Below are 16,261 nucleotides of genomic sequence, written 5' to 3'. Positions count from 1 at the left end.
TTTTGCTGTGGTCATTTCACATGAGTACTTAAACTTCAGATCTAAGTGCACACACTTACAAAAGAGGAAAAACACAGCTAGCTGTGGTCTAAAAGGATTTCACTTTGGGGCTGCTGAGAGTCCTACATTTTTTTGGGAGCAGATTCTGTTAAAGCGGAAGGGCTATTCCATAGCTTCTGCAGGTCCATAGAAATGATTGCCTTTTGCTTTACGAACTTTGGTTTGGATCCTATTACACAGTTAGGTGCATTGACACACACAGTACTTTGTTGAATATTATTAAGGAAATCACATTTAAATGGAAGAGATTGATTATCCTTTCCCTTATTTCATTTGTGCGAGTAAACATGAAGTATGAAAATCATTAAACTTTCTTCTGTTCTCCTGAAAGTTTAACCAAGCTAATCAATTCTGTATGTTAAGTAAGATTCCCATATTAAATATGAATCCTCTCTCTCTCTCTCTCTCTCTCTCTCTCTCTCTCTCTCTCTCTCTCTCCTCTCTCTTTTTAGTTTGTGGTTCTAACTGTGTGTTTGAAGGCTGGATTAGAGACCTCATATTGGACTTCGGTAAGCAAATGTCTTTATCATATTCTCACATGCTCTGTAAAATATGATGGATGAATAATTGTATTGTTTTATTTTCTTCTTATTATATTACACCCTTACAGTTTGTCAGCCCTCCCCACAGTACCAAACTAAGCTGTGGCTACTGCGTGGAAAGACAGAATATCCACATACAAAAAATAATGCTTAATATTGAAAAAGAGGACATTAGGATAAGGCTTAAAGTAATCCTTAAACTAGAAAAATCAAATTACTCTGAACTGATTGTAACTGAACTTAAATTGGCTTAAAATGCAGTAATATTGCTGCTGAAAGTATCATCTTGTTTTAAGAAATAGCTAACTGAAGTAAATTAATTTAACTAAAGTTAAATTGATATAAGGCACAGAAATTTCATCCAATATATCAGAATTGCATTGTAAATAGTAAGTAGCAAAGATCTTTTTTTTCATGTCATAATACATAATACATGTGATGATGGGTCTGTTTTCTTTTTTTGTTTGTTTTAACAGTTCAGCCATATAGCTATCTGGGGCAGCATAGCACTTTGGGTAGTGTTTTTTGGAATCTACTCTTCTTTGTGGCCAGTCATTCCTATGGCACCTGATATGTCAGGAGAGGTAAAGTATATTTTAACTAATACCCAGATGTGTGCAAAGAATATTGTTTCAGTCTTTAGTACAGGCCTAATCTTTATTGGATCCTTCTGCTAAGCAGAGGTGCATATTTATACCTTCAGTGTGGTAGCCATGTTTATTTAAAATAAAGTTCATTTTTACTCTTGTGAAAATGGAGCTCAGTTAACAGGCTGTGATTATATGGTCTAGTGAGGAAGAATAGACAGGTAAGCTGCTTTGCAGTTCTTTAGTAAGTTTTAATTTTCGCTGAAGTCAACCAAATTCAGAACTCAGAATTACAGTGCTTATTTGGCAGGAGATTTTTTTATAATGAGGTAGCCCAAGTAGTGCATTGGTTAAGGCTGTTTTTTCATCTTCAATTTTACAAATTTTCTAAGTATTTGAAACTGTAAAATGCCTCAAAAAAATTGAGGTGCTGTAACATTGCATGAGCAGCTGCCTGTCATGCACACATTTCGTCTTCTATTAATGTGCTGCTTGGAATGCATTATTGTACTCTATCTTTAACCTTTTGACAGTAATTTCTGGTTTCTCTTTCATTTATTATCCCATTTGTGTAAACTTGCTCTGAATATTGCAAATAGGACTGAATCCATAAAAGATGCTTAATTGCTGCCTATGCTGATCTAATTGGGGCTTCAGTCCCAAATTCTCAAAACCATTCAGTTCCAGAAACATCTGAAGTTTAGTGTTAATTTCCCAGATGCTAATGTCTGCTTCTGGGCATGGCCAGTACCTCCTGAGCCTCAGTGGGAATCAGAAACAGAATACCTGCTTGTTTCAGAAAGATACTGTTCTAATGGTTCCAAAATCATATCAACTAAATCAAGCCTTACACTAGTAAAAGAGTGAGTGCCTTTAACTCCACTTCAGTGATATAATTCAGCAATTTAAAAATTCATGTAGGATGTGAGAAATTTAGGTGCATACTTTTCCCTTACCTTTGGAGGTAATTCAGACCCACAAATCTCACCTCCTACATAATCAGTTATGGGGAAAATAGTATATAGGCTTTTATGTAACTGCTACATTTTAATGGAAAGCACCAGGAATTAACCTAAGTCCTTGGACACCTAAGAAAAAAAAAGAATTTGAAATTATACAATTTCTTGCTGGTTTTCCTCCTCTTACCCATGTATGTAGGTAGATTTTATACATTACTATGTTGCCTCCACTACTCAAAATTGATTACATACATTATTCTAAATTGAAGTAATTGAAGCTATCATACTTTAGCATTTTCCTTCATATAGACTGTATTTTACAGAAGAAATAGAATATTTTGGGAATTTGTTGTTTTTAGAGATTTTGTAAAAACTTTATACATTGTTGTTTAAGACAGAAGAACTTTTATAGTAATAAGCACAGTGGGAGCCAGCAGGGTGTGTTATACTTGGTATGACGTAAAGGTAGCTATTTCACTGTTGAAATAACTGAATATTTTACGTAATACGGTCTCTGAAGTTATTGTGAGCAAAAGATGTTTTTGAAGGGAATATCATTCCTACAAACTTGGACAAACAGTTGTTCGTAGAGATGTAGCTGTCAACAAAAGTAAATACTCCTGGGGTTTGAATTCAACATGACACCAAAGTAGTCTGACTTACGAACCCAGATTCATTTATTTGTTGTGGTAAAACTGTAGCTGTACTTGAAATGGGTAGTCTTATTTTGTTAGCATGTTTGCTTATGCATGTATGTGTATATAGTAGCTTTAGATGTGTGTACGTGACATGCAGTTGTTTGGGGGGGTGTTGCTGGGTGAAGTTGGTTTTGTTTTTCTTTTCTTTCTAAGAACATAGTTAGAAGTCTATAACATCAGAATAAAGTCTCCTAAACATCTTATAGACCATAAGAACTTATTTTAAAAGCATGGACATCTTAAAAGTACGGACATCTCTGCTCACCTGTGCAAATACTGCTTGTCTAATTTCTTCAAATGTGCGAGTCAGACTTGAAGACTTCATCCAAGTACATTTGGCAGAAATTAAATTAACAAGACAAAAGCTGACCTCTACTTCTGTAGCTTTTTGTCTGTTTTGCCTTGGCCTGATCTGATAAATTATGCTGAAGGGGATTTGGGAGTTTTTGGTTTTTTTGGGGTTTTGGTGGGATTTTTTCCAAATATGTTCATTAAAAATGCCCGTTTTAATAAATTGTAGATTTATAAGGAGATTTTGCCAACTATAATCCTTATGAATTTTAAACGTATTCTCTTTCAGCTCCTTAAAACTGATAACAAGAATTCTACCTTAGTCAGTTCATAGTCTTACTAGTCAGTATTATTCTTGATACAGTGTTCATCTAACAATTCAGTCCCAATTAGATGATGATACCTGTCTTCTACAAACATATTTTTTGTGGCTTCTTTTAGACAGAAAAGAACCTACTGAAACACTCTAATAAGGATTCAATCTAACTTCATATTAATGTCATAAAAATAATAAGATTCTTGCTGCATATTGCTGTTTCTATTCCAAGAAAATAAAATACTAATGCTCTTGAAGGGGAGACAAAAAGCATATGGAGCTGTTGGAAAACTCATTCATTGGATGCAGAGGAAAGGTTTCATCTAAATATTTTGAAACTCGGATTTTTCATCTATACCTATAAAATACCTATACAGCTCTGATACATGTGTTTAAATAGAGACCACTAGAGTTGTAATAGAAGAAAAGAGTCTGTTTATGCTTTAACAAACACTCTTATGTTGGAGCACTGAAGCTAGCAGCCGAAAGTTAAATCATAAGAATTGTTGTTTTGTGTTCATCTTTTAGTATCAAAGCATCACCCAATAACTTACTGAACAAAGAAACAAATATGTCACATCTTTTTGGAAGTTTTCCCTACTTCTTACACTAATTTTGTTTCCATCATTTTATGTATCATTCCAATTGTAGAGAAGTTAATTAAAGTTGGCTTTTACATGTGTTTCTATATGTTAGTAATACAGAGGGAAAGACTGTAGAATGCTGTGCTCTGAAAGAAAATACATAGTGAAATGAAAAATGGTGACTTTCTGACAAAGTGCCAGCAGTTTTGTTCATTGTCTAGGCCCACTACTCCCCCCTCTCTGACATGTCCCTAATACTATAATGAAGTGTATTTCTCTTTTCTCTCTTTTGTTCTGAGTTCTTCTAGAAAAGCCAAACAAAGATCCCATTTATCCAAAATGCCCTGTTGATCCAGAATGCTGAGGCAGTTCTGGCATTAAGACTTTTCTTTTCTGGTCTTTTGAGATTGCTACTCCCACATCAGACTAACTCATCCCAACTGGACACTACTGTTCCTCACAGTGTGGGTACTAGATGGCTCTCTATGTTATAATATTCCTAAATCCTATAAATAGTGGTAACTGGGTTGCCAAATAGATTGTGTTTCATCTACGTCACCCAGAGCTCAGAGTAGTTAGAATTGATAAAAGAAGAAAAAGAGCATGATGGTCTCTGGTTTTTAGGTGTCAGGAGAAGATCATTAAGACATGTTGTTCTTCCCAGGGATCCAGTACCTTACGGGGACTTAAACCTCGTGATGTGAAAGCCAGCCTGAAGATCAAAGCTTATATACAAGATGAGATCTTTTCTGGAAGTGTGACTGACTCACTCACTCAAATAAGAAAAGACACTTTTGTCTGAGAAATATCAGAGAGAAATACAGTAAGAAACAAATGCTCTGCTTCCCTAGAGAGATACAAACTTTTGTTTAAACTAAGTGAGTGTCCCCATTCTCTTTTCCCAGTCATAGTAGTTCTATGTGCTCAATGCATATCTCGGATGCATTTTCAGTTATTCATCTGAGCTTCATCATTGTTTCATTACAGCATGTCTGTGCTCTGCTTCCCATATGAAAGTGTTGTGTTTCCCCAGGTCTCCAGGTGTTTGCTGCTTCCCTCTGTTGCAACACAAAAAGGGATATGGTGAGAGTCAAACCATCCCAAGACAGCAAACTCTTTTCCCTTAGACTTCCCAATGGAGGTGGGAAGAAGACCTGTGTAAAAGGACATGTCCCATACAGATCTGGAACATTAGCTCAGACAGTCCTTAAAGAGAAAAGGGCGAGCCTGTGTCTACTACCACATGTCCTGTTTTCTTGCAAATGAGCATGCAATTTGAATAGTACAGATCAAAAATCGGATTCGCCAATTTCAGGACAAGCAAAGTGAATAAATGGATCTCTCTGAAATAATTAAGCATATCACACAGAATCACAGAATCACAGAATGTTAGGGATTGGAAGGGACCTCGAAAGATCATCTAGTCCAATCCCCCTGCCGGAGCAGGATTCCCTAGATCATATCACACAGGAACGCGTCCAGGCGGGTTTTGAATGTCTCCAGGGAAGGAGACTCCACAACCTCTCTGGGCAGCCTGTTCCAGTGTTCAGTCACCCTCACCGTAAAGAAGTTTTTCCTCATATTTATGTGGAACCTTCTGTGTTCCAGCTTGCACCCATTGCCCCTTGTCCTGTCAAGGGATGCCACTGAGAAGAGCCTGGCTCCATCCTCATGACACTTGCCCTTTACATATTTATAAACATTAATGAGGTCACCCCTCAGTCTCCTCTTCTCTAAGCTAAAGAGACCCAGCTCCCTCAGCCTCTCCTCATAAGGGAGATGTTCCACTCCCTTAATCATCTTCGTGGCTCTGCGCTGGACTCTCTCTAGCAGTTCCCTGTCCTTCTTGAACTGAGGGGCCCAGAACTGGACACAATATTCCAGATGCGGCCTCACCAGGGCAGAGTAGAGGGGGAGGAGAACCTCTCTTGACCTGCTAACCACACCCCTTCTAATACACCCCAGGATGCCATTGGCCTTCTTGGCCACAAGGGCACACTGCTGGCTCATGGTCATCCTGCTGTCCACTAGGACCCCCAGGTCCCTTTCCCCTACGCTGCTCTCCAACAGGTCTGCCCCCAACTTGTACTGGTACATGGGGTTGTTCTTGCCCAGATGCAGGACTCTACACTTGCCCTTGTTATATTTCATTAAATTTCTCCGCGCCCAACTCTCCAGCCTGTCCAGGTCTCTCTGAAGGGCTGCGCAGCCTTCCGGTGCATCAGCCACTCCTCCCAGTTTTGTGTCATCAGCGAACTTGCTGACAGCGCACTCTAATCCCTCATCCAAGTCATTAATGAATATATTGAATAGTACTGGTCCCAGTACCGACCCTTGAGGGACTCCGCTAGACACAGGCCTCCAACTGGACTCTGTCCCATTGACCACCACTCTCTGGCTTCTTTCCTTCAGCCAGTTCACAATCCACCTCACTACCCGATCATCCAGACCACACTTCCTCAGTTTAGCTGCAAGGATGCTGTGGGAGACCGTGTCAAACGCTTTACTGAAATCGAGATAGACCACATCCACAGCTTTACCACCATCTATCCACCGGGTTACGTCCTCATAAAAGGCTATCAAGTTGGTTGAGCATGACTTCCCGTTGGTGAAGCCATGCTGAGTGCCCCTAATGATCCCCCTATCCTTGATGTGCCTAGAGACAGCACCAAGGACAAGTTGTTCCATCACCTTTCCGGGGATGGAGGTGAGGCTGACCGGTCTATAGTTACCCGGGTCCTCCTTCTTGCCCTTTTTGAAGACTGGAGTGACATTCGCTTTCCTCCAGTCCTCAGGCACCTCTCCCGTTGCCCACGACTTAGCAAAGATGATGGAGAGTGGCCTAGCAATGACTTCCGCCAGCTCCCTCAGCACCCGCGGGTGCATCCCATCAGGGCCCATGGATTTATGGACGTCCAGGTTGCTTAATTGGTCCCTGACCCAGCCCTCATCTACCAAGACAGATTCCTCCTCTGTCCTGACTTCTTCTGGGGCCTCAGGGGTCCGGGGCTCCTCAGGACAGCCTCCAGCAGTATAGACAGAGGCAAAGAAGGCATTCAGTAACTCCGCCTTCTTTTTATGCTCTGTCTCCAGGGCCCCCACCTCATTCATCAGTGGGCCTATATTGCCTCTAGTGTTGGCTTTACCTGCAATGTATTTGAAGAAGCCCTTTCTGTTGTCCTTGACCTCTCTTGCAAGGTTTAATTCCAAGGAGGCCTTAGCTTTCCTAGTTGCCTCCCTACATCCTCTGACAACAGACTTCTATTCCTCCCAAGTGGCCAGCCTCTCCTTCCATGATCTGTACACCCTCTTCTTCCACTTGAGCTTGCCCAGCAGTTCCCTGTTTAACCATGCAGGTCTCCTGGTACCCTTGCTTGACTTCCTACCTGTTGGGATGCTCTGATCTTGAGCTCGGAAGAAGCAGTCCTTGAATGCTAACCAACTATCTTGGGCCCCCTTTTATATTTTAATGATTTATCTATATTTTAATGATTTATCTGAAGCCATTTGGGAATTCTGTGTAACAGCGTGGTAGCTGATAAAATGAGCTATGTGATTGTCCATCTACTTCTGTGCATATAATTAGGCAATTCTTAATTAATTAGCTTAATTCTACATTTTCCCAAACTGTGTATATAAGTCACTTTAAGGTAGCGCACCAGAAGAGTCGGAAGGTGGCTTCTGGCTCACATGAGCAGAGGTGTCCTGGCACAAGTGTTCTGATAGGAATTACTGGTAGTTACATAGCTGACATCTGTTAGAGATTGATCACAGACATTTCGGTGACAGTAGATGAAAGATGTTTCTTCAGTAAAATGCTGGCAAAACCTTAGACTCAACGTTCAAACAAGAAACCAGTTAATTTTGTCAATGTTAAAACAGTTTCTATTCCAGTTTAAAAAAAAAAAAAAAGTCCCTAGTAAAGAAAACTTCATTCATTTTCCCTGACTGATGATGTTCAGATGGAAACTGTCAGTTCACCATTGTCTTTCTACAGACACGGCCTAGAGGGAAAAGTGGATCAAAAATGTGAGAGAAGCAATGGGGTTTATGAAGGAGAAGAAAATCAAAAAATAGGCTGTAAAACTAGAGAAGAAGATATGTGATTAAAAGGTGGGGATAACTTAAGTAGTTAATTATGTAGCATCCATGGCTAGTTCAGGTACTGTAGCAGATCAACTTTAAGTTATCACTCTTTTAATAGTCTGAAATGAGACTTCTGTATTTTATCACTAATTAAGCTGAAATTATTAATTTACCTTCATATTATTTTTGTTGGTGCTTTAGACTCATTAATTTTAAAACTTCTCTTCTTGAGCTTAGTCTAAGAATAAGGGACTATATTTTTCTAGTCTTAGACACACATCCTGAAATACTAGGAATTAAAGTTTTAGCTGCTTATAGCGAAGTGTTGAACTACCTTTTGCCGCCAGGAAGATTTTGGTAGTAATAGAAAAACGTGTTGGAGGAAACTTGATGCACAGTGTATGACAGAAAAATATGGGAAACATTTCCAAAGTTTTCAGTGATTCAAAAGCCTACTTTTCTTTTTAATACCACTTTTTTAAAAAAAAGCAGATTGATTTTAAAATTATAAAATTGATAAATTCCTAAGCTGGTATGGTTCTCTCTTTCTTGAACAAATATAGTTGTGATTTGAGTTGAAAACCTTTAGTTGGGGAGAGGGAAAAAATAAACCAGTGTTGTACTAGTGTGAAATACATAATTCCTGACTCTTTTGGGTTTATTACAGTTGTGTGCTTTGAGTTGTTAGGCCTTTTTTTATACACCTATCTGATTAATAAGTTAGCTTAAAATTATAACACTTACTGGAATAAGTAGTATGACATTGAGATTAAAAGCTAAAGTTCAGTATCTGCAGAACTTTTTAATTTATTGTGGTCCTGTAGGTAATGCACTGTAAAGTTCTCCAGAGCACCATCTGTTTCTGATCTGTCTGACCCAGGGGATCTATAAAACTACTGACGGAAATTGAAGTTAAGGAACAAGCACGTATTTTACAGCATTTTAGATCATTTGATTGGGGTTTGCAGAATCTTTGTGAAAAAAAATAATATTCCTTGTTGGATGATTTAGCTGCACCATGTAGGAAAGATGTATTAGAATATACTATATTAACAGTATTCATTTCTTAAATATTGCTTCTCTTTGTATTGTTCCACATAACCTGCTTATATGGAATTGTGCTTGTTAAAATACTAGATATACATCCTTTAATCCCCTTACTGATTATTTTTTTTATGTACACATGCACACAAAAAAAACCCCGTAACTTTTCAACAATGTAACTGTCCAGGTACTTCGACCTCTAATGAACAGTTCTTCGCTGGGGAGATGTTTGTCTGAAGTCTGATCTGAAAGGGGGAATTTATTTTAGTCTAATGGAGAGTAAAGCCAATATTCAGGCTAGTATACAATCACAGAATGGTTGAGGTTGGAACAGACCTCTGGAAGTCATCTGGTCCGACTCCCCTGACACCTACAGCAAGTTGCCCAGGACCATGTCCAGATGGCTTTTGAATATCACTAAGGATGGAGACACCACAACCTCTCTGGACAACCTATGTTGGTGTTCAGTCACCCTCACAGTAAAGAAGTATTTCCTGTTGTTCCAATGGAGCCTCCTGTCTTTCAGTTTGTGCTCACTGCCGTTTGTCCTGTCACTGGGTACCACTGGAAATAGCCTGGCTCAGTCTTCTTTACACCCTCCCTTCAGGCATCCATCTCCATTGATGAGATCCCCCTGAGCCTTCTCTTCTCTAGGCTAGATAGTCCCAACTCTCTCAGCCTTTCCTCTCGTATGAGATATGCTCCAGGCCCTTCATCATCTTCATGGCCTTCGTTGGACTCTCCAGTATGTCCATGTCTGGGAGCCCAGAACTGGACACTTCTCCAGGTGTGACCTCATCAGTGCTGAGTAGAGGGGACCTGTCTCGGCCTCTGCTGGCAATACTTTGCCTAATGAAGCCAAAGATACCATTCACCTTCTTTGCCACAAGGTCACATTGCTGACTCATGTTCAACTTGCTGTCCAGCAGGACCACCAAGTCCTTTTCTGCAAAGCTGCTTTCCAGCTGGATGTCCCCCAGCATATACTGATGCATGGGGTTGTTCTTCCCCAGGTGAAGGACTTTGTACTTCTCCTTGTTCAACTGCATGAGATTCCTGTCTGCCCATTTCTCCAGCCTGTTGAGGTTTCTCTGGATGGCAGCACAACCCTCTGGTGCATCTGCCACTCCTCCAAGTTTTGTGTCATTAGCAAACTTCCTGCAGGTACACTCTGCCCCATCATCCAGATCTTTAATGAAGATGTTAAACAGGACTGGACCGCAGTATTGACCTAGGGGTACGCTGTTAGTTACTGTCCTTCAGCTAGACTTTGTGCCACTCATCACCACTCTCTGGACCCAGCCATTCAGCCAGTTTTCAGTCTACCTCACTGTGTTCATCCAGCCCGTACATCAATGAGGGTCTTATGGCTTATGTCCTGCTGTGTTGTCCCTCTAGCTATTAATGGATACTTGTCTCTTGCATTTTTAAAAACAGATGAGTGTTATTATAATAACTTTTGCAGAATACAGCATAATAAATAAATTTAAATGGTTTTATATTTAAGAAAATTGCTATGGTACTTTTCCTCAATATTAGCAGAGGGAGTTGTTTAGTCTGGAGAAAAGGAGGCTGAGGGGAGACCTTATCGCTCTCTACAACTACCTGAAAGGAGGTTGTAGTGAGGCAGGTGTTAGTCTCTTCTCCCAAGTAACAAATGATAGGACGAGAGAAGATGGCCTCAAGTTGCACCAGGGGAGGTTTAGATTGGATATCAGAAAAAAATTCTTCACCAAAAGGGTTATCAGACGTTGCAATAGGCTGCCCAGGGAGGTGGTGGAGTCACCATCCCTGGAGGTATTTAAAAGACATATGGATGTGGTGCTTAGGGATATGTTTTAGAGGTGGACTTGGCAGTGCCAGCTTAACGGTTGGATGTGGTGATCTTAAAGGGCCTTTCCAACCAAAACAATTTTATGATTCTAACTTCCTCTCTGATGTGCAGTAGTAAGGAACGACTTTAGTTCCTTACAAATTCTAGTGGAACTCAATGCTTCCTGTACTCCTTCCTGTTATACCTATTACAGTTCAGATGGCCCCTATCCTGGTAACAAACTCTGTAGAACCACCAGAACTCATCTGCTCATTGTGGCTTTACGTCTCATTTGCCAGATACGATTTCTTAGGTCATCTTTGAATAAACTCAAGATAGGTTCCCGTGGGAATCTTTTACTCCAAGGCAAAAGAGGACAGTGTAGCCTTTTCTTGCAGAATAACTAATGTTCTCTGATTACAAGCATGATTAAAAGTAGTAGGATAAATCTCACCTTGGCAACGTTTTCTAGCTTGTCTAATTTCGCATCCAGGTGGCTAATGCTCTTCAGTTTTCTAAAGGTTATTTTTCAGATAGTTAGTTCAAGCTGTAGTGCGGCCTTGTTAGCCAAACTTTTGCTAACAGCACCTGCTTCACTTCCTAATTCTTGGGGAAGCTTTTTTTGTGTGTCATTCTCCTCTCCAGCTTTTTGAGGAAATTTCCAGGTATTAATATTTATTGTGAAGCCTTTTTTCTTTATTCTTTTTTTGGTTTTTATCTTTGAAAACACTTCCATCACTGTTTCTGTCTAAAGTCAACAGAGATAGCAACTGATAATTTCTGTTTATATGTTCCTGGCACCATGATTTATTGCTGGTTTGTTTGGGGTTGTCCCAGTTTAAAGCTGGGCCGGCTATTAAACCTGTGGCAGATGCTCTCTGTTAACCCTCCCCGCCACACCCGAAGGGAAAGGGAAAAGGGAGAGAGACTTACAGGTTGGAAAGTTAAAACGGTTTCAATAAATTATAATAATGAAAAAGAGTATAATAATAATAATACAAATAATCAAATATATGCAAATATATACAAATATATATACAAAACCAAAATCGAGCTCCCCTGATGTCGGCCACGTCACCACCGGCACTGCAGGGCAGGCTGCAGGGCAGGCTCCAGGAAGGCCCAGGCTGGGCCCAGCGACGGTCGAGAGCTGGATTCAGGGATGCATGGATCGGGATCGGGGGCAGCAGGAAAACAGACGGAGTCCTCTTCGGACACCAGCCATAGCAGAAAGAGAGCAAGACCCTCACGATCCCCCCGCTTTATACTGAGAATGACGTGTATCGGATGGAATACCTTCGCTGGTCAATTTTGGGTCACCTGCCTTGTCCGCTCCTCCCTGCAGGTGCGACCCCCCTTCGGCTCTTCACTCGTAAGCAGTGAGGAATTTAGCAGTGACCTTGGTTTCTCTAAGACTAAGTACAGCAAGAGCCTTACTGCATAACATCCCTACCGGTGCCTCAGTGATAACTACAAACTTCGAGCGTTATCAGTCCTGGAAGCAGACACTGTCTGCAAAACATGCAGTTAGTCTCAGAAAGTGCAGTTACTTAGAAGAGACTTAGCTGAAAGTAAAAATCACTGAAAGGAAAATTAGCCTGGTTTAGGCCAAACCAGGACAGGGTTTTTTTTCCAAATGTGAAATATCTATTGAAGTAACCTAGGCTTTCATAAAATGCAAGGAAGGAATTAAATGCCTATGAACTTAATTCACAAAGTGAAAATGAGCAACCACTCTAAGCTAGTCACAAGAACGTGTAATAATGTGCAGTCTTGCATTTCATCCCTTTTTGGGCTCAAATGCCTTACTGTGGTTAGAGATAAGTGCTAAGCTGATGATTCACAAACCTGAACTACCCCCCACAGTTAGACCCTATCACCTATATTTTTTAAAATACTCATTTATCCAACAGTTAAATACTGGAACATTCACCCCAAATGAATGTTACCCAAAAGCTAGATTTAAGTTTCTCTGTACTTTGCAACTTTCAGGGTAATGCTTTCTGCTGAAAGGGTGATTAAAGAGAACTGTGTCTTCTGCTGTTCTATTTTGTATGGAATAATCAAATATTTACTGGATCAGAAGAGACAATGTGCTGGCTTTGTTTTTTCTAGGAAAAGGCAAGATGTGTGGTCCAATATATACTTAGTATATTAAAATAATCATCGAAACAAGGGGCTGAACTAAGAACACATCTGTAGGAAGAGACCTAAGTCTCAGTTAATTCTCCGTATTGTTCTATCTGGCTTCATTAATGTTTATATACTCTCTCTCACCACAAAGATACTTCGTGAAGCTTTAGGATTTATATGTACATGTCCGTGTTTGTGAGCTTTCGTATATATGTTTTTATTATTTATAATATTTATTATTTGCCTTTATATAATTAAGACCAGAATCTTAATCATGCCTCTGTAGGATACATTCCACCCTTCATACCCACCTGCAGCGAGAAAACCAGTGATCTTGCAATGGACTAGTAGTATCCATAGCAAGAAAATGAGAGGAGCTAGGGAAAAGTGAGGGCATATTCCTTAGTCTATCTTTGCTCATTTTTCTTGTCTCATAGGAGATTTGTTCAAGTAGAACTTATGGATTCTGCCTGCACGTATCCACAGTTATCTGCTTCCTGCCTGCCTGGTACTCCCTCTGTTTCAGTACCTCTTACTGTGTGTTGTGTATCAGTAAGGCTTTATGTTCTTTTGAATGTATTTGCAGAAAATGGAGGGACTCCCTTTTTAATATACCTAATATGCTGAGTTCCAACTTAGTTCTTACTAAACGGGACCTATGAGATGTTTTTTAAACTCTAAATAGCAAAGAAAGACTAGAGGCATTACAAGAACTCATGTGTTGGAACTTCAGTGCACTGGGAGTTAAATGCAAATATGTTTTAATATTACGACAGTAAGTACTTTGGCATGTATGAAGGCAAACACATGCAGATAACTAAAACCAATGAAGTTGTCTCTGTAGGTTGTTGAGAGGAGAAACTGTAGCTGGTTTGATGGTGTTGAGGAGGTATTATTTTAGTAGTTCTGTAGTTTATAAGGAGAGGACACATACCTAGATGATAACTGAAATAGATAAACTGAAAATGGTTTTCATAAATTTTTCTGCAGCAAGAATTTTACTGTTCTTTTCATCTTTCTCTCTTTGCTTTCAGAGGCTTTTTAAAATCTGAGCTAGGTCTTTCGATAGAACATTTCATAGTGAAGAAAAAGGAAATATTCTCTGTTCGTTTTGACGTGTAATTTACTAACAGTACATCTTCATCCATGCATTAAAAATGTTTTGCAGCCAGGATTTCTAATCTGCCACTAAGCCATGAAAGGGAGTAATTCTTAGCATTTTTTTCTTTTTTTAAAAAATAAGAACTTGAATAAAAATTTGTACAATGCACTTAATAAGCAATGTTAATTCACTTTAGAAAGTCCTAATATTGAGCATGAGCTCTACAGACGACAAATTATTTATCCTCCCTGCAGGATTTGTAAGTCCTACAATAAACTAGGCTTCCCAGCTCTCATTTTGGATTACTTCTGAATTCCCCTGGGAGCCACTTTTGTGGCAGATTCCATTTGGTTTCACAAGGCCTAAAGGGGGAAAACTTGGCATAGACCACAAATCTCTCACATTAGGAACAATTTGTAAACCACGAACAGAGGCAGCCAGAGTCGGTCCCCAGAACAGGCTGCTCCTGTTAGTGCCATTGTCTGAAAGGGATTGGTTTGCCGTTTCCCAGATGACCTGCCTATGTGTAGAGAGATGTGAAAAGTTAGAGACAAAAATGTTTTCTACGGAGTGAGGGGGGAGCTTTCTTGTACAGAAAGGAAGGAAATACCTCTGTGGGATTTTATTTTTTCCCCTCTTCGTCCAAAAAATACAAAGAGGCCCTCTGTCTTTAATGCGAATGTCGGCTTTAAATCTTTTAGGTTTGGATTAACTCTGTAAAAGAAAAAATCTGACAGGCTTTCAAATATGACGCAGAAAAACTTTTTTTTTCCTCCTCAATTCATGTTGTTCATTTGTAAAGCCAAAGGCTGGATGAACTGAATAGTAGGCGCCAGTTGTTCCTTCATTCATAGTTAGCATTACAATGGTCAGAATTAACATCCTAAGACCTACATTATCACTTTTGCTGTTTCACCAGCAAACATTTAATACAGGGTGGCTAAGGCAAGGACAGCTCTTTGCTGTTTTCCTATAAATTAAAAAATGTTGTTAATTGTAGGAAGTAAGAGTCGTAATTACTTCAAGTTGTATTTTTTGTGCTTTTTTTTGTTTTTTAGGAAACTTCGTCTCTCTAATTGCTACTTAGTTATAAAAAGTCTTGCAAAATGTAGTTGTGATAGACATTTCCTATTAGCTGCTGGTTTAGGAAATGAGTATTTCATCAAGTATGTCAAAAGTTATGTTTTGCTTATAAAGTGACTGTTCTGATACATTTTCTCCACTTCCTGATACAAAATTTTCTTTTTTTTTTTTCCTTCATTGAAAATGTGAATTGTTTTATTTTGAACCTGTCACTGCTCAGTGTTTACACCTTTGCTGACAGCTGTTGGCAGAAATAATTACTAGAATCTTAGGGCAATATCTATGTCCTTTTAACATAGCTCTGGAAAGTTTACCAAATTTTCAGTTCAAATACAGTCTAATGCTTTGCAAAGAATCAGTGTCAGTAGGAATTTGGATACAAAAACAAGGTAAATAGAACTTTTTACCTATATATGAGGGGTTTTTTTTCTGAAAATAATTCACTTCTGTTTTTACACATGAACATATCAGGTTTAATTCTAAAATGTTCATGTGTACACATTCAGAAATTAGACTTTAGCTACTGCAAGCTACCTGCATTTGTCTGCTAATTAATATTAGTAAAATTTCAGCTTGTTTATTTTAGTTACGTACTGAGGTTTAACCTCTGGAAGGAATTAGTCTCCAAGTAATGAAGCAAGGATTTGAAAGGGTATCGTTGTGTAGCAATGTTACTTTCAATCTCTGTGCAATCTAATTACATTACAAAGGTATTTTTAATACTAACTGCAAAACAATCTTTCAGTAATACGCTTCATTAAGTATTTATCGTACTACTTGCATCCATAATATTATTGATGTAGATACTTGAGCATGAATTACAGGGGTAGATTAAAGGTTTTTTTCCTTTAATGTTGATACATTCTGATGTTTGTTTTGGCATTTTAGTGTGTTTTAGTTTTTAGCATGTTTACAGACCAAGTTAAGTTATGAACAGAAGAAATTCCTATGTATTAATATAAA

At 39.1% G+C, this 16,261-nt stretch overlaps 1 protein-coding gene across 9 annotated transcripts in view; it reads left to right on the top strand.

The window, feature by feature from the left end:
* The window catches only part of ATP8A1 (ATPase phospholipid transporting 8A1), a 127,905-nt gene that overhangs the window by 98,808 nt on the left and 12,836 nt on the right, over nt 1-16,261 (top strand). For all 9 annotated transcript variants that reach the window (XM_068402607.1, XM_068402608.1, XM_068402604.1 and 6 more), the window contains 2 exons: nt 513-569; nt 1,079-1,186. In XM_068402607.1, coding sequence (XP_068258708.1) covers nt 513-569; nt 1,079-1,186 — 165 coding nt within the window. The remainder of the gene's footprint in view (nt 1-512; nt 570-1,078; nt 1,187-16,261) is intronic.

This window comes from Nyctibius grandis, chromosome 6, assembly GCF_013368605.1.
Source record: "Nyctibius grandis isolate bNycGra1 chromosome 6, bNycGra1.pri, whole genome shotgun sequence".
Classification (NCBI taxonomy): domain Eukaryota; kingdom Metazoa; phylum Chordata; class Aves; order Nyctibiiformes; family Nyctibiidae; genus Nyctibius; species Nyctibius grandis.
This window is presented reverse-complemented; position numbering and strand designations above follow the sequence as displayed.